The sequence below is a fragment of the Abramis brama genome (assembly GCF_963993115.1).
Source record: "Abramis brama genome assembly, chromosome: 3".
In the NCBI taxonomy this organism is placed as follows: domain Eukaryota; kingdom Metazoa; phylum Chordata; class Actinopteri; order Cypriniformes; family Leuciscidae; genus Abramis; species Abramis brama.
Window position 1 is genome coordinate 60,800,792 of NC_139965.1, and position 19,354 is coordinate 60,820,145.

Genomic DNA, 19,354 nt, shown 5'->3' on the forward strand with positions numbered 1-19,354 from the left:
TGCTTGTATGTATCCATTATTTATTAATAGCCTACAAGTCTGCTGTTTCGGACCAGGTCCGAATGATGGTCAAACATATAGTGATGAGTTTAATAAAGTTTATTGTACATCAAACAAAAGATGAAGCGTCAGTTTTACTCCAGAAAATCACCGTAAGAGCTGAGTAAACACAGTAAGTTATAAGAAGTGCGCAAGTACATAAACGAATTTCGGTAGAGTTGAGGGAGCATTTCTGTGGGCGGAGGTTAGTCAAAAAACGGTTCTAGTGACGTCATTAAAGGAGGAAGTAGAGGGATGTAGTCCAAACGGGCCGTTCGCTGTAGGCGACTTCTGTTAAATAAAATATCTCGCTTGGCATTTAACTTTGAGCTTTATAATTTTACAGATATTATTTATGCTCTAACAACAACATTACACACTAACTAAAGTTTGAAACATGGGATCACGAAGAACGGGACCTTTAAAACTCCTAGCCAATACCAGATAATGGTACACATGGATAATACTGTATCTGAGGAAAAGCTGCAAAATCAGTGCTCAGTTTTAGCGCATACGGATCCACACCATTTATGACTGAAATTTTCGCATTGTACCTCTCTCTGTCTTGTGTTAATTGAGTCTTTTTATAATCTCTGTCACTTTGTCTCTTCATGATTTTCGTAACATTATAAATAGAAAGAAATATTCGAAATTTGCTTGTAAAACTTTGTAAACAGCAGCTTATGCCCTCAAAGATGGCGTCTCCGGGGAGGTCACGTGACATTAATTGGCCTGTGGGAACTATGTATACAAATAGAGTGTCTGTAGTCCTCTAAAGCCACGCCCCCAAAACACATGAACGTGCGATGCCGACCGCTCAGCTGGAGAGTACTTACATTTTAATTATGTATTGGTATATAAAGACAGTTTAAACAAATTTAGGAAAAAGTTTTTTAGAAAAAACCTACCTACCCTGCCTTTCAAGTACTAGTAGTATGAAAATAGACACTAGTAGGTTTTAAGGATTAAATATTAAAACGGCTTGCCATACTTCCAGTGCCGTAACATGCATCTCGACGACATAAAACTCTCTCGACGCAATGCGCATGCGCGGGCAAAAGTGCAGGATAAACGTGTGGCCCTGCGACTCTGCTCTCAGACCCTTATGATCGCAGCGCGTGTCATGATGGAAGAGAAACTGGATTTAATCAGCAAGTGCATCAGAACTTTCCAAGATTTCCCTACGAAAGGGATTCCGTTCAAGTGGGTATTAATATTAATATATCTCAGTTAAGCGCGTTGCGGAAGCGCGTTCACGAGGGACTGAAGCATTAGTTTCAGATGCTCTTAATGTGTGTTTTGCAAGGGTATTAGTTTCAGATAGTGTTTAATGTGTGTTTTGCAGGGATATTTTCCCGATCCTGAAGGACCCGAAGGCTCTGACTGCAGTGATGGATCTGTTTGAGGAACACGTGAGGAACTCTTACCCTCAGCTGGATCTGATAGTCGGTAAGAGGACATTAATGACTGGATCTGCACATTAACGGTCAAAGTTACACTAATGAACCTCGTGGAGGAAAAACAAGGATTCCTATTCGAACTGATCATGATATGGGATCAAATACGTAAAACTGATTAAATATAGTGACATTCCTACCGTATTTTGACTCTTATTTGATTGTTATGAGAGTCCTATTGTGTAATGTGTATTACAACTTTTGTTAACACGTTATTTTACAGTGTTACAAATGTTATATATACTTACCATAGTAATAATAACAGTAAATTATGCATAATTACATGCAACTAACCCTCAACCAAATCCTAATCCTACCCTAACCTTATAGTAAGTACATGTAGTTAATTAATATTACTCAGTCCTTAAATTTATAATTATTACACTGTAACAATGACACCTTAAAATAAAGTGTAACCCAACTTTTAATGGAATAACGTTCAATTGACTTAAAGTCCCCATGAAATCAAAATGGAAGTTTTTCTGGCATTTAGTATGAATATGTTAGTCTTACTGTTATCTATAAGCTAGTGTGCTCCAAAACTCGCATTTAGAAGATATAAACGTTCAAAAACTTAGTCTCTCAATATGGATCATTGATTTTGATGACATCACTCTGCACTTCAGCTTCTCATCAGATTTCCCGTCCAATCAAATGCTCTCTAGAATCTGAAGCTCCGCCCCCTACATTATAAAAAGACGGTGAAATCGTTCATTTCTTCACACATTTACTATTTCCTACACGGTGAATGGCACGCAGTGCACTATATAGGGGATAGGGAACGCTTCAGTGTAAATATGCTTTCCATTGGTGCGAATGAAGTTCGGTTTCACGTTAGTGTCACGCGAAACGCCGCAGAGACACGACACACAGAGCGGATCATGTGATCGAGTCGCGCAGATCAGAAAACGTAGCAGACCCTTTGAATTCTGCACAAAATGCTGTATTTTAAAGCGATATGGATGAGATCAAATGGTTTGAGATTAGGAGGAAACTGAAGCTTTACCGAACTCAACGGCTCTAAACTAAACGCTATTGGCTATTTTAAAAAAGGGGGAGGAGCTGTTCGATATGTCTCGCCTTTTCTTCTTGTTTCAGTGGAAATGATGTCGTTTCAAGGCACTTCAGTGGGTGTTTAAAGGTATTCTGTGTAACTTTAAAAAAACCGCATGTATTTTGTGGAAGAATATTGTTGTGGTTGTGCTTCGGCTCTGTGCGGATGAACATGAGCCTTCATAATAGATAATGCTTTACAATGAACTGTTAGAGAGATACAAATGGCAGTTGATCTGTTCAATAAACAGAGGTGTAAAGTCCTGATTTCACTCATTAGTTCTGTCTCCTGGCTGAAAACTGTGCTAATTATCAAATCCAGGACTTTTACTTCCTGAACCTGGACTTTACACCTCTGCTTACTCGTCTGTTGAGGATGTGATGGATTTTTTAATGAATAAAATAGTAAACTGTATATCAAACTAATAATAACTCTAACATCTAACCTTACTTCCCTTTTTAGGTCTAACAAAACTAACACTCTGAAACACAGTGTACTAAAACGTTCTGTCCTGTGTTTTTGAATGTTGTGTGTTGTGTTGCCATACCCCTTTGACTTTGGTTGTGTGTGTAAAAATAACATGTATGGGAAATGAAACTAGGCAGATGACTAGGCCTACCTAGTAACAGAAGGGTTTGCATATGAAGAACCAATCAAATTGTAGGAAAATTATTATGTAATGTTTCATGTCATTTTCGCCCATACCCCTATTTTATAAAAACTGTTGTATTCGTGTTAGCTGGTGGGATTCTCGATGGAATTTGTCTGAGATCCTCCTGCCGCGATTAAAGCTTTAAAGCACGGCGCGCTAGAGTATAAATATTATTGAACGGGGACGTCGATTGTAGACGAGGCCCAGGTACATAGTTAGGTTTAGGGAAAAATCTTCCACAAGGAATAAACGCCATCATCTCTGCGTCGCTTTTACAACATTTCAAACCCCCTCAGGTCTCGTCATCTCAGAAAAGCTAAGCTGATGTTGATTCTTGTTTTATTACGAGCTCTGTCTCGTTCTCTTTCTCCAGCAGACTCTCCTCTGTTCTCACACACACACACATTCTTGTACATCTCTAGCCGCTTACCCTAACCTTACCCATCAAAACTAAGTGCCTAAACCAACCCTTAACCTCATTATAACCTGATCCCTAAAACCAAGTCTTGACCCTCAAACAGGCCTTTAAAGGCTCTCAGGAACTGAGGACCGGACAAAATGTCCTCACTTTACTCTCTTTGTCCTCACTCCAATGGTCTAAACCTCAAACTGGTCCTCACAAAGATAGTTTGTAACGTAAATCCTAACTCTTGGAGTATCTCCTCTCTCTCTCCAGGACTGGACGCTCGAGGGTTTCTGTTCGGACCGCTTCTGGCTCAGAGATTAGGAGTGGGATTTGCTCCGATCAGGAAAAAAGGGAAGCTCCCCGGCCCGACACTATCAGTGGCGTACAGTCTTGAGTACGCGCAGGTACATGAGCTTATGATTATGAGTTATCCAGATCATTACTCCAGTCTTCAGTGTCACATGATCCTTCAGAAATCATTCTAATATGATGATTTGATGCTCAAGAAACATTTATGATTATTATCAGTGTTGAAAAATTTCAGGATTCTTTGATGAATAGAAAGTATGAAAGTAAACATAATTCATCTGAAATAGAATCTTTTATAACATTATAAATGTCTTTTCTGTAACTTTTGATCAATTTAATTAATCCATGATGAATAAAAGTATTGATTTCTTTTATTTATTTCCCCCAAAAACATAAAATAAAAAAATTCTTATTGACCCCAAACTTTTGAACGGTAGTGTTTAATGTTACAAAAGCCTTCAGTTTCAGATAAATGCTGTTCTTTTGAACTTTATTCATCAAAGAATCCTGAAATAAAATGTAGAAAACCGTTTTCAACACTGATAATAATCATAAATGTTTCTCGAGCATCAAATCATCATATTAGAGTGATTTCTGAAGGATCATGTGACACTGAAGACTGGAGTAATGATGCTGAACATTCAGCTTTGATCACAGGAATAAATTACACTATATATTCACATAGAAAACAGCTGATTTACATTATAATAATATTTAACAATATTACTGTTTTTTTTGTGTGGTATTTTGAATCAAATAAATGCAGCTTTGGTGAGCAGAAGAGACTTCTTTTAAAAACTAGTGCTGTCAAATGATTAAAATATTTAATCGCGATTAATCGCATTAATGTCATAGTTAACTCGCAATTAATCGCACATTTTTATCTATTCTAAATGTCCCTTGATTTCTTTTTGTCCCATTATTTTTTTCTCATTTTAATGCTCTTATCAACATGGAAAAGTGGATCGGCTTGCTTTGTGCAAATGTTTTTTATTGAAAACAACATTGGCATATACTGTAGTGTTCAGTTTCACACTAACATTCACACTCGGAGCAAATAATCACGACAGAGAATTCGCATCCGCGTCACGTTAAAATGGGGTTGCGTTAACGCCGTTAATAACGCGTTTAACTGACAGCACTATTAAAAACATAAAAAATCTTACCGATCCCAAACTTTTGAACAGCAGTGCATGTTCAGTATAAATATATTATTATCATTACATCATAAAATGATGAGCTTCTGTTGATGATGTTTCAGGCCGAGGCCGAGATGCAGGAAGACGCCGTTTCTGAAGGACAGAAGATCCTGATCATTGATGATTTACTCGCTACTGGAGGTGAGCGAGAACACCGCTTCACATCACAATCAACATTTCCTGATGATTTGCTTAACTTTAATGACATTCCAGGGATTTTTAGTCAAACAACAACAACAAAAAAAGTCATTCTGAATGTTTTTCTGATGGGAGACTCTTATTTTGAAAGACATGAGTGAAGCTTAAAGGAGTAGTTCACTTCAGAATTACAATCTACTCTCCCCCACATCATCCAAGATGTTCCTGTCTTTCTTTCTTCAGTCGAGAAGAAATGAAGGTTTTTGAGGAAAACGTTCCAGGATTTTCTCCATATAGTGTCTTCAATGGGGTCCAACGGGTCGAAGGTCCAGATGTGAGTTTCAGTGCAGCTTCAAAGTCTCTACACGATCCAGCCGAGGAATAAGAGTCTCATCTAGACAATCCATCCGCCATTTTAGAACAAAATAAACATTTATGTACTTTTAACCACTAATGCTGGTCTTGCACTAGCTGTGATGCGACACACATTACGTAATCAGGTTAAAAGGTCAAGCGTGACGTAGGGGGAAGAACAGACCCAGTGTTTACAAGCGAACGTGCAAAGACTCAGTCAAACGCCATTTACAATCGAATAATAATAAATAAAAGGTAAAACAACGATGTCGGAGGAGAAAATGAGTTTCTCGCCCTACTCTACGTTTCTGAACCGGAACACGTGTGACCTTTCAACCTGATTACGTAATGCGTGGCGCATCACAGCTAGGGCAAGACCAGCATTAGTGGTTAAAAGTATATAAATGTTTATTATTGTTCTAAAATGTCCGCTGGTTTGTCTAGATGAGACTCTTATTCCTCGGCTGGATCGTGTCGAGACTTTGAAGCTGCACTGAAACTCACATCTGGACCTTCGACACGTTGGACCCCATTGAAGACACTATATGGAGAAACATCCTGGAATGTTTTCCTCAAAAACCTTCATTTCTTCTCGACTGAAGAAAGAAAGACAGGAACATCTTGGATGACGAGGGCTGTGAGTAAATCATCAGGACATTTATTCTGAAGTGAACTTATCCAGAGAATAGAAGTCAGATTTGCTCCGATTAGGAAAACAAATCTTCCAGCAGCAACGATGTAACGTGTGTGTGTGTGTGTGTCAGGAACGCTGTGTGCGGCGTGTGAGCTGATCCGACAGCAGAAAGCCGAGATTCTGGGATGTTTGGTGCTCGTCGAACTCAAGGATCTCAACGGATCCGACAAGCTGAAGCCGACACCGGTCTTCTCTCTAATACAGTACTGACGTCTCAGAGGAACTGTGTGTCATTCACTCGATGGTTTACATCTCAGAGGAACTGTGTGTCATTCACGTCTCAGAGGAACTGTATCATTCACTCGATGGTTTACGTCTCAGAAATATGAATTACAAGCAATTTTCCATCAACACTTCACCCTTTATGGGTTTGATGGTCTTAATTCCACCATGAGAATTAGGAAAAGAAACGGGCTGCGTCTAAAATCACATACTTTTGAATAATCATTTTGTGGTGATGGGAGAAATTAAGCTTTTTGAATCATTTGCTTGGCAGAATGATTGTTTTTGAAACTGGTGACCCCTGCTGGCCAGAACAGTGTAAATGCAGTGAAAACATGCATAAAACCCCTTTAACAAACCAGTTCATCTATTAGATGTGATCAACAAGTCATCTAATAGCAGTAAATATGAAGTGTCTGTTGAATATGTTATTAATTTGTCGGGCTTGTTTTATAGAGAGCTTGGTTTGTCGGACCAGTAAAAACTGATCTGAGATCAGGTAAAAATCACATATAGACACTGGTTTCATGGAGATCGTCGTCCCCTAGTGGCAAAACATTGACATTTCAAAACGCAACGAAGCCTCGTTCACTGAAATCACGTGACTTAAGCAGTTTGATACTCGCTGGTCCAGAACAAATGATTCAAAGCTTCAATAAACGGTTCAAAATCACCACTGAAAGCTCTGTATCGTATGTGGATTGGATTTGTGCGGTATGAATGCAATCCATTCACCATGTTGTCATGTGACCAAAGTGAAGCAAGTCGTCACAATTCCTGTTTTATGGCCTCATTGTGCAATTCTGAGTCAATCAGGTACTTTACCAGGGTTTTTCTTTTCTACTACATAGGGAAGTACGCGATTCGAGACAGTCGATTACAAGAGTACCTGATGTACAGAGAGAGCGAGCATGAAACACCATTGCTTGCATGAACTTGTTTATTGTAAATGAATGCATTGATCTTGTAAATGATTCCTCCTGTTACTCGTCTACATTTCTGAACGGTTATTGTGCCAAAATGCAAAGAACAATGTCACAACCTCAGACAATCTCTCGGTTAAAAACGTAGTGACTTGTAAAATGCAAACTATGAACAAATGAAACTAAAAATGAGAGTCCTCAGTCAAAATCCATAATAAAATATTGCACATGGTATGGTCTGGAGTCTGGTCTGCTTCTGCTCAGACGTGCTCCTCTTCCTTCATCTTCTGGTTCAGGGCGTTCAGCACAATGTTCAGATCCGCGCTCTTGTTCAGTTTCAGGTACAAGTCTTTCCTGATTGGATGTATCGTGAGCCACGCGGGGGTCGACTCGGCCAGCAGGCGAAGATGCTTCTCCATCTCATCTAGAGAGAGAAATAAACTTATATGAATGAATGATCCACCAGCAAATAAAGCCCCATATTAAGAGCCCTAGCTGTGAGAAAACCACCGAATCATAAAAACAATTAAATGTGTGACCTTTATCACCACGATTATTAATAATTTGAAAGTGATTGCAGTACCAGTTTTGGCCACAATCTTACATACGGTTCCTTTAATGTTGGAGGAAAACAGTTCTGTATCGTCTCTTACGCCCACAAGAGGACGCAAGCGAGCGCAATAAACCAAATCAAGCATCACATCTTATTGAAATGAAACGTTTTTTAAATGCATTTACTTTTGAAACAATTGTTCTTAAATAAAACATTTTCTTTAATGTGCATGCAAGGAAAATTAGTGCATAAAACTAAGCGCATCAGTAACCTGAGAAAACTCTAACATTATCGTATGCCTCCTTTATCTGAGCTTATGAGCCTCGGTTTTTGGCCCCAAAAAGCATTTGTGGGTACTTGGCAATATTGAATAAAAATATTAAATATTTTGTATAATTTATTACTAAAGTGCTTTAAATGTTTAACCAGGAAGTTTGTTTTGAAATGCTTTAATTTTGTAGTAAAAAAAAACAAAAAAAAAAAACACTTAATGGTTAAACATTTAAAGCACTTTAGTAATAAATTATACCAAAAAAAAAAAAAAAAAACTGCTTTAATGTTTTTTGGGGAGTAATGAGAGATTTATAAATAATTTTTTGTAGGCTGGTCATTTTTGACTGGTAACACCACAAGTGTAGCAGAGTGGGAATTTTACAAAATGTAAATAAATAAATAAAAGTAGTTATACCCTGGCTTAGTAAAATCAGTACGTTTTAGTCCAATGCGATGATGTTAACTAGCATGGAAAAAGAAAATCCTCTCCAGGTCAAAGTGACCCGAACACAACCTGAGGGTTAAATCCCTGTTCCCGATCATCTGGAATCAGAATATCTGTCCCTGCTGCATTTGTTCTTGTTTGAGAAGCGTTTCACTGGGATATACAGCACAATAGGGAAGAAAAGACCAGCGCAACTTCCTTTTTAATTATAATAATAAAGTCATGAGTTGCTCAGAAGAGGCAGATCACTAGGGTTCAGAACAGCTGGGAAAATATAATATTCTGGTCTTAATTTCTTTAAAAAAAAATTTAAGATTATTTTAAGATATTTTAAAGAAATTACAATATTTAAAGGGTCTTAATTTCTTAATTTTTTTTATTATTTTAAGATATTTTAAAGAAATTAAGACCCTTTAAATATTGTAATTTCTTTAAAATATCTTAAAATAATCTTTTTTTTTAAAGAAAAAAAAGGGTCTTTAAAAGGTCTTAATTTCTTTAATAGATCTTAAAATAATATTAAACGGGTCTTAAGAATTTAAGACCCTTTAAATATTGTAATTTCTTTAAAAGATCTTAAAAGGGTCTTTAAAAAGGTCTTAATTTCTTTAAAAGATCTTAAGACCCGTTTAATATTTTAAGATCTTTTAAAGAAATTAAGATTAAGATATTTTAAAGAAATTACAATATTTAAAGGGTCTTAAATTCTTTAAAAAAAAATATCTTAAGACCCTTTTAATATTATTTTACGATCTTTTAAAGAAATGAAGACCCTTTAAATATTGTAATTTCTTTAAAAGATCTTAAAAGGGTCTTTAAAAAGGTCTTAATTTCTTTAAAAGATCTTAAGACCCGTTTAATATTTTAAGATCTTTTAAAGAAATTAAGATTAAGATATTTTAAAGAAATTACAATATTTAAAGGGTCTTAAATTCTTTAAAAATATTATTATTTATTAATATTATTTTAAGATCTTTTAAAGAAATGAAGACCCTTTAAATAATGTTATTTCTTTAAAAGATCTTAAAATAGTCTTAATTTCTTTAAAAGGGTCTTGATCGTATAAATCACTCATGACTCTGGGAAACGCCTGCACTGACCGGAGCTGAGCGGAGACCGGTAGCTAGCGATCACGCGGTTGCAGGCGAGCTCCATGAGGAGGGCCGGCTTCTTCTCCGCTACGAACACGTTGCGCAGGATGCGGGCTAGCTCCGGGAGCCGTGACATCATCACCAGGCGCCGCTCCTGCTCCGGGTCCCTCGTCATCGCGGCCCGCAACTTCTGAGCCTCTTTAGCTCGAACCTGAAGAGGGACAGATGCGGATTAGCTTTAGTGAGAACACTAGAACCATAGACAAAAAAAGATGGACGACGCCCCTTCACTCTCTTCCACTGGAGAAAAGTGAAGCCGCCAAAGTCCTAATATGGCGCTGACATCTTGCGCAGATTTGAGACCCGAGTTTGTGCAGTGAACGTGAAGTAAAGCCGCGATATCACACTCACAGAAACGTTTAGCACAGTTTACTGTAGAATAACTCATGTCGGTGTGAAACAGTTATGGAAATGTAGAAATTAAAGTACAAGCTCCAATCTCTTCCCGTAAATCCCCCAAAAAGTCTGTTGGTGCCTCAGTGATACTTCGCTCAGAGAAGCTGTCAATCATGACGTCACATTACCGTTTTTGTAGCATCAAATAACGAACTAAGATAAAACTTATTTAAAAAACAACAACACTTAAACTGACATCAGCGTGATAAAAAGTACCTAAAAAGACAGAAAACGATCGAGACTCTGGGTTTATGAGCTATACTGGGACCAGCCACCGGGGGGGCGATCGAGACTCTGGGTTTATGAGCTATACTGGGACCAGCCACCGGGGGGGCGATCGAGACTCTGGGTTTATGAGCTATACTGGGACCAGCCACCGGGGGGGCGATCGAGACTCTGGGTTTATGAGCTATACTGGGACCAGCCACCAGGGGGCGATTGAGACGCTTCAGCTTCACTTTTCAGGATTTGTGCGGCACGTTTGACTTGAACTAGTGTTGTCAAAAATACAGACTTCAGTACTGAAATTAAAAAAAAAAGTGCTGATTGGCCGTTGTGTTCACGCGCTCATATGTCTGTGATTGGCTACAATGATCAGCGCTTCAAAAACATGTAAATATACAATGACGCTCTTCACCGAGCGCTTACAGACACGCACGCAAGCGTTTAAAAGCAGGTCTGCTGATTGTGCTTTCACTCACATTTAAAAAATAAATAAAAATAAAATAAAAACGCTCCCGTGCGCTGACCATTGTAGCCAATCACAGACATATCCGATGAGCTCATGAACACAATGGCCAATCAGAGGCATTTACAATTCCGCTCAACAAGTAAAATTTACATTTCGGTAACGAAGTCGGTACTTTTGACAACACTAAAGCCGGGTGTACACTGTGATTTATAATAATAATCCTTTACGATTGTTGCTTGTCAAACTACGAACATGATCCTCGCTGTAAGTGATGTCACACTAAGATCTCAGTTATCATTAATGAAAACTGTACGACAGTCGAGACGCGTTACAAACTAACACACGCAAGACAACTTGATCAGAGTTTTACATCATCAATCAATGATGCGTTCAGTGATGTGCGCTGCGTTACACGCGGGATTTAAATAGAGGCTACAAAGAAATCTCTAATGGTAATTTTGGTCACAGCTTGTCTTGAAAAACGAGGACGATTTGACGGTTGTTGACGGAGAATCACTGCAGGACTGAGAATCTGATCGCAACGGTCAATAATCGGCTGTCGGTGAACACGTCAAACTAACGATCAAAGACTTCAGATTTTAGCCTATAGGATCAGAGGATTCTTTTAGGATTTGCTAAATTTGTCTCAGACGGCCAAGATCGCACAGTGTGAACCGGCTTCAGCTGTTGGTGTGTGTTCAGTGGCCTCACCCTCTCCAGCAGGGACTGAGAAACTCCTCGGAGCGCGCCGGGTGTTTCTGACGGCTTCTCTGCGGGCTCGGGCTCTTCAGCGCACGCGCTCTCTGCGGTCTTCAAGGCCAGGTTAGCCAACGCCTTCTCCATCTGGAACGAGAAAATGAAGTCAGTGACGTGATGATCAGTTTCACTGACAGATCAACTTGTTTTTGAACAAAACTGGGTTCGTACAGATTCTGTCAAATGAAATTCCAGGACTTTAAGCACTACTTTTTTGGTTTTCAAGGAATACAATCAGAGATCTCACTTATCAAACAATATCTTTATTACCTTAAAAAGAAAAAGAGTAAATGTTAAATAAAAATAAAGTTTCATTTACAGATCAACTTTTGTTTTTGAATAACATTTATAGTACAATTGTTATATAAGCGAGTGTGTGTGTGTGTGTGTGTGTGTGTGTACAGTACCTTAATGGCGTCGAGTTATTAATCTAACCTGATTAAATATGATAATTACATTTATATTTAAATGTGCCCTTGTGGTGAAAATCCAATGTTGTTTATGTGTCTATGTGGTGTTTTTAATGTGCTTTAAGACAAACCATGTGTAAATTCATAAGTCGACTCCATTGCTGAGTATTTCCTCCTTAAAACTGCAGTGAACCAAAGACAGTCTCAAAAACACGCTTTGAAATCGCTGGTGTTTCTGACTAGTCACAAACTACCTTGTAACCAATCAGATCAACGTGTGATCGTCAACCAGTGGATCTCTGAGCTGAGTGAGTGGAGGCGGGGCTCATTTGCATATTCATAGATCCACAAATACTAAATGACCAAAGGGTGTCGAGTTACATTCAAGATATTTTAAGGCATTTCTTTCAAGGAAAAAAATAAAAAATCATTTTGGAGATCAAAGAGTTTTAAGGGATAAAATTCACTACAGACATTTTAAGGCCTTAATTTGTGAAAGATTGAATTAAGATCTTTAAGAAACCTTTTAAAGACCCTTTTTAGATCTTAAGATTATTTTAAGACTTTAAAAATTCAATTCAAGAACTGATAAGAATGTAAATGTGTCGCTTTGGATAAAAGCGTCTGCTAAATGCATAAATGTAAATGCAAGACCCTTTAAGATTATTTTAAAACCTTTTAAAGACAATAAGACCTTTTTAAGACCAGCAGAAACCCTGATGCGCGTCACTGAACCCCATGTAAACGGGATCTAGTCCCGGTCGGGGTGTTCGCTCACCTTGGGCGTCATGAGCGCTCGAGCTCGGTCCAACACCTCCTGAGCCGAGCTCAGTTTCTCAGTTTGAGGGGGTTGAGGCAAATCACTGGGCTTGACGTTGGGAACCTCGTCCACATTGAACCTCGGATGCCAGCGGGTCAGTTTGTCATCGGGGACGACGATGGGAGGGTTCAGGGAAGCCAGGAACGTCTGGATCCAACATAAGATAAGACATGATTGGAATTTACAATAAAAACATAATATCCAGAACTCATGCAAGTAAACCTGCTTACCTTGTGGTGTCCCTTCACGATCTCAACAAGGTTCTGGTGAAAAATGTGCCTTCTCTCCAAAAGACGAGAGGCCGACAACACTGGACGAGTACCGTTGAATTCTGGGGGAAGAGACACTTTATTAAAATAAATAATGATTTTAGAACTTAAACATATGTGAGGGCTGCATGATTTGGGTAAAAAACAAAACGTTGGTTATTTGTGTGTTAAATTCATTGCAATGATCACGGGTGCACTGCATGCTATAAACGACCCAAAACCCACAGCAGACGCACAGATTGAGTCGGGGCACCGGTCGACCGGCACAGACTATATTGGAATCATTCGATAACAATGATGCACTAGCGTAGACGGTGAACGCTTGTTCAGCTCAGCTTCTCACGTGTTGGATGAGAAACCAAACAGACGAACATGTGACGACGCTGAAATGCTGCTTTGTGCAGGGTTTATACACCTTTTCCAAGGTCAAATTCAAGCACTTTCAAGGTCCATTTTGAAGCTTTTTCCAGCACCTTACACTACTGTAAATTACATACCAATACATAGTCAAAATTATTATTTAGTGTTTTTATCACATTAAAAGAGATAATGCCATAAACAGACAAAATTGTGTTTCGTAATAGCAGAAGGATCAGATATTTAAGCAAATCGCAAGTTTTATTTTTCAAAATGTATCACTAAGTAGATAATGCCTATGAATAATACTTTTCATTATATTAATGTCCAAATATTGCTTCCCAGAGATAGTGTGATTTTCAGACTGTAAAACTGAAGTAATTTCAAGGGCTGAAAACATGAAGACACAGGATTTGAACAGAAATATTTTACAGGCCTTGGTTTTGGGACACATTCTTGATATAGACAAGATTTGATCAAAATCTGAGGCAGTGCAACAACAACCTGTAATTCCATTTTACCCAGAAGACTCTTATCAGGTGCACTGTCAATAGCCTATATTAATATTATTATTTTTTATTTCATTGCCAAGACACATACATTTATCTACTGGAATAGAGCAGTGTAAATATTGCATAAGAACATCCTCAAGCTTACAGTCGGCTAGCAATCAATGATTGTTAACGTTTGCAGGTAGTTAAAGGTATAGTGGAGGATGTTTTACTTCCGGGTGGATCACCTATACTATTGGTCCTCCTAATTGTCAATCATTCTGGTGAATCAATCAAACTTATTCAAAAAGTGGAGAGGGCGGGTCTTATCTAAAATTCGGAAAGATCCTCCACTATACCTTTAACGTTTTGTTGCTGTCTCGACCAAAGCGGAGCGCAGCATAGGCGAGCTTGCGCGCACGCCGCGGTCAAAGTGCAAAATAGTTCAACACCGCCGCGCTCTGTGACGATTACCCGTGCGGCCAATACAAACGGGGTATCCAAAATCAAAATGAAAACTCCGCCTACTTTTGCTCTGGCCTGCATAGCTTATGCACATCACTCTGTATCTGAAGGGCTACATTTTATTTCTCCATTTAATAAATTATTCATTCAGACAGGTATTTGTTGTGAAAGAACTAGAGTTACAATTTCAAGCATTTCATCCAAAATTTAAGCATTTTTCAAACCTTGAAAACATCAAAATTCAAGCATTTTCAAGGATTTCAAGCACCCGACAAACACTGTAAAGAAGAACTTGCATGCAGCACTTTTGAAAAGCTAGAAGTAAACGTCAATTCTGTAGAGGATGATCATTTTTATTCTTACCTGTAAATTACAGTGACTTATTTTGATTATAAAAAGCACCTGCTGTAGCGGCTTTGTTTTACTCGTTGCATTAATTGCACATTGATTTAACATTTTGGAATAATTTCTTTATATGGTTTTACTGGTAAAGACAAAAAAAAAAACTTTTTTCTTTGCATCAAATTTAAAAACCAAAACAAATGCTGATTAAATAGCCAAGCATCGTTGAATGCGTGTTGATTATGTTGTGAACTATGCAGTCGTTGCCTTTAATTTCACATGGTTACAGTTAATGCTTTTATTTAAGGCCAGTTTTATGTAGTTTCAAGTTCAACCCAATTTAAAACAAAAGCCACATGCTGATGCTAAATGTCAGTCCCATCGACGTCTGTGTTGAATGTGCTTTACTGCGCAGTTACTGACGTTAGTTTCAGATGTTCAGTTATTGTTTTCAACAGCCAAAAGCCAGTTCGGCCTGTTAAATACCAAATAAACATCTTGTTTATCTATACTCTTATTCTTTCTTGTTTATTGCTTAAAGAAAAACAAAAAACACGGTATCGGCCAGTTTGCTTGTAAAAAAACGGTATTGGCCATGAAAAATCAGTGCATCACTACAGAGCCGCATTTAATGCACCAGTCAGTGTTAACGTCCCTCACCTTCTTCAATGACCGGCTCCACTGTGAGCTGATAGCTGGACCTCTTCACAGCGGCACTGAACGAGGGAATGTTCTTCTCCTGGCGAAAGGAATAGGCGGAGGGGTAAACCGCCTTTATCTGGCCCAGGTGGCTCTCCTCGAAACGCCTGAGAGGAAAGCAGAACTAGGGTTACCCTGTTAACCAGCCTCTTCAACACCAGGAAATCACTAAATCTTCACTCTGGGCGACTAAATGTCTGTCATTAGCCATTGCCTAATACTTTTTTAGATTTTACTCGCATGTGTATGTGTTAGAGGCTACATACAAGTTTAGCATAAATATAGACTATTTCGATGTAGCTCAATGGACGGATGCGCAGCGTATCTATCTATCTATCTATCTATCTATCTATCTATCTATCCATCTATCCATCTATCTATTGAGAGAGAAACATGTAAACAATTTTGTTGCATTTTTGTCAAAATAACAGTTAATTTGGAATTATTAGCAAGCAGAAGATATGGCGGTTTCTCCTGTAGTGGGCGGAGCTAATGCACAAACAACAATCTCATTGGCTGGAGCTCATTCCTGTTTTGATTTCAGCAAATCAGTTCGCGTGAACGCTGAAAACGTGATTAATATTCATGAGCGCAGCAGCTCAATCCTTGTATATATAAATAGTATAAGTGCTGGGCAACGATTAATCGCAATTAATTGCACTGTGTATAATTATTTTGTATAAATACACATGCATGTAAATATTTAAGAATTTTTTTATTTATACATAAAATATTTATATATAATATAAATTATGTATAAATAGATACAGTATATACATGCAAATATTTCTTAAATATATACATGCATGTGTATTTATACATCCAAATAATTATACACAGTACACACACATTATGTAAACAAACTGGATGCGATTAATCATTGCACACACATACATAACAGATATATAAAATAAAAACACATAAAATATAAACAAAGTTTAAACACACAAACAATATATCAGTCTGGCGAATAAACTAAATGACTAGCCAAAGGTGATTCCACTGCCAAGGTGTGTGTGGAGGGTTGACTCTTACTTGCGCATCATGTCTTGGACCCCCTGCTTGACCTTGGCGAAGGTGACGGTCTCGGAGCGGTTGAACAGCATCCCGACGATGGTCTCCGTACTGCGAAACATCTCGGACAGAAGCTTGTACTGGTAGGGCAGGGTGAGGCCGGGCGGGACGTCCCGAGAGAGATTGTGGAAGCGCTGATAAGCTGGGAGCTTCTCTCTGAAACACACACATATAAAACTTCAGCAACAAAACACACAAAGCATCTCTGAGGTATCTGTAGGGTTTATTAAAACATGAGGGTTAGTACATGACAATTTACATTTTTGGGTGAACTATCGCTTTAATCAACAATAGTAGAGAAATAGTTTTAATGTGACAATTTCGAATGCGAATTTTGCAAGGACCTTTATCACCGAGCCCTGCATTGAGCAAACAAACATTAGCATCGGCCAGCGAACCTCACCTTTCCTCTGGTTCAGGCCTAGCCTGTGCCTCAGTAGCTTTAGCATCCGCCGCAACTCGCTCAGCCTTTCTCTGCTGAACCTTTGCCGAGATCTCGCGGGCAGCGTCGAGCCTCGCTTTCAGCTCCGCTAGTGTCGAGACGGGAGCGGGCGAGGGATTCGCTACGGCTTCAGACTGTCCTTTCAGTTTCTGCAGTTTCGACTTCAGCGCCGACACGTCCTCTCGGGAAAACGCCTTCTGAAAGAACACAAGCAGTGTGATTAGCGAAGCTCGAGGACAGCGGGAGGCTCCTGAAGACCCCCATGTGTCCGTTACCTTGCTCCGGCTCGTCCGCGTCAGCCCATCGGCTCCGCCAGGGGAGATATTAGCATTGTGATTAACAGTATTTTTTGAGTGTTTGCTGGCGGTGTGTTGAGGAGCCTGAGCGATGCCGCTGGACGACGGCTCAGTGCGCTACATCAAGATAAGACAGGGTGGATTAGCAGTCATTAAAACACACCAATACACAAACGCATTCACAGAACAGTTAAGCAGTGTAGCCTAGTCTACTTCACCTAAAACACTCAAACTAAAAACACATTAGCACAACATGCTAATGAAATTCAACAATCATCTATTAACTAAGATTATACTGAAAAACTTGCATGATAACTTGATATTCACAAAATGGTAAATTATTCAGAATTAATTTATCCTCCGCAATTGGCCACGTATCAATTCCTTATAATTTAACTGATTTAATTAACTTTTCACACATTTATGAAACCCTGAGGTAGTGTTTAATCATGTTTTTTGTACCGTCCCTGTTCAAATAAACTTATAAATAAAAATAAATAAAAACTTTAATAATTTTCTCTCGTGTTTATTTTAATCAATATTGGTACATTATTATAGTATTCACATTATTATTATTATTATAAACAAATTACATCAAAAGTAATATAAAAGTAATTTAAAAAAGTAGTTGGATTACATTAATAAAAATGTGTAATGGAATAGGTTAAGTTACGTTACTAACTACAATTTATAATCATGTTTTGCATTTAGTAATGCAATACAATTTATTAGTAATCTTATTATTGAATAAAAGAAAAATCCGATTATTATTATTATTATTTATTTATTTTTTGGACGATTGAAGCAAAATATGCAATATTCTAATGAAAATGTTAAATTAAGTATTATTTTAAAGTTAAGCAACATAATTTTTCTTTCATATAATTTTTCTAAGTAATGCGTCGCATAGACTATAAAAAATGGGTCTAAAGTAATACATTAGGGCCATTTTAAACGAATTAGGGCCAAAAATGTGTAATGGAATAGATTACGTTACTAACAATTTTTTTTAAACTCAAGTCACGTTTTATTTTTTAATTTGATTTATTTTTATTCATGGATCATTTGTATTCAATAATGAACTACAATTTTTAAGTAATCTACCCAGCAACACCGTTTAATACCATTAGCTTTTTTTGTTTGTTTGTTTTTTAGACGAATGAAGCGAAATACGTAAAATTCTATGAAAAGTTTTAAATTAAGAATTATCAGTCTAAGGTTAAGCAGAGACAGTTTTTCTTTAAAGTAATGTATAAAAAGTAATACATTAAAAGACATTTTTAAATGGATGTAACGTTATGCGTCCACGTCGCGTTTTACTGAGCGTCGCGTTTCAAACACGAATTCTGTTTTGAACGCAACATTGAGCGATAGATAACGTTACCTGCTCTTTATCGTCGTGTTTCAGCAGATCGAGCCTCTTCCTCGCGGTCTTCGGAACCGCGCGGTCCTCCGGGGAAGTTCTGCCGAGTCTCAGGCGCTTCTTGGCGCTGCTGTGCTGTTCGGTCGTGGACGCAAACACCACCGAACACACGTCGAACTCCGCCGAGGTCCGTTTAGGGGTTCGGGGACTCGCCGTTAGGCTCACATGACTCACATCTGTCGCGGTTTCTACCGTGTCCGCTGCCAGAACCTCATCGATGACTTTGAGGAACTCCTGATGAACGTGTTTCTGCGGTTCTGGTGTCGCGTGAACGCGCGCAGACCGTGTGGCTCTGGACGATGTTCTTGGTTTAGCGATAACCACCGAATCCGAAACGTCCACAGACACTTTTTGTCCCTTCGACCGGACAGATCGACCAACACCACCCTTCTTATTCTGTGCAAAATAATCGGTAACCCGCGCTTGAGCCATTCTTCTGTAAGAATGAGATGAGATCCGTGGCGTGAGGCAATTGTTATTATCCCACCGGAAGTTCCTCTCAGCGTCTTCTCTGTAGACTAACTTTCGCGCGAAATCGGATCACGTGACTTATG

At 38.5% G+C, this 19,354-nt stretch overlaps 2 protein-coding genes across 4 annotated transcripts; one reads left to right on the forward strand and one right to left on the reverse strand.

Annotated features, from left to right (window-relative positions):
- The first annotated feature begins 1,030 nt into the window (after window positions 1–1,030).
- Window positions 1,031–7,678, forward strand: aprt (adenine phosphoribosyltransferase). 2 transcript variants are annotated; one of them, XM_084109365.1, is made up of 6 exons: window positions 1,031–1,242; window positions 1,385–1,488; window positions 3,879–4,012; window positions 5,179–5,257; window positions 6,373–6,514; window positions 6,554–6,692. In XM_084109365.1, the coding sequence occupies exons 1-5, from the start codon at window positions 1,046–1,048 to the stop codon at window positions 6,510–6,512; spliced, it is 654 nt and encodes a 217-aa protein (XP_083965491.1). In that variant the 5' UTR covers window positions 1,031–1,045; the 3' UTR covers window positions 6,513–6,514; window positions 6,554–6,692. The 2 variants fall into 2 exon arrangements, with proteins under 2 accessions (XP_083965491.1, XP_083965490.1); XM_084109364.1 differs by having other exon boundaries at window positions 6,373–7,678.
- Window positions 7,451–19,318, reverse strand: cdt1 (chromatin licensing and DNA replication factor 1). 2 transcript variants are annotated; one of them, XM_084109362.1, is made up of 10 exons: window positions 18,762–19,318; window positions 17,357–17,494; window positions 17,043–17,278; window positions 16,601–16,795; window positions 15,527–15,672; window positions 13,173–13,273; window positions 12,901–13,089; window positions 11,668–11,799; window positions 9,819–10,020; window positions 7,451–7,871 (listed from the first exon to the last, which is right to left on the reverse strand). In XM_084109362.1, the coding sequence occupies exons 1-10, from the start codon at window positions 19,230–19,232 to the stop codon at window positions 7,708–7,710; spliced, it is 1,974 nt and encodes a 657-aa protein (XP_083965488.1). In that variant the 5' UTR covers window positions 19,233–19,318; the 3' UTR covers window positions 7,451–7,707. The 2 variants fall into 2 exon arrangements, with proteins under 2 accessions (XP_083965488.1, XP_083965489.1); XM_084109363.1 differs by having other exon boundaries at window positions 17,043–17,275; window positions 18,762–19,308.
- Window positions 19,319–19,354: the final 36 nt, after the last annotated feature.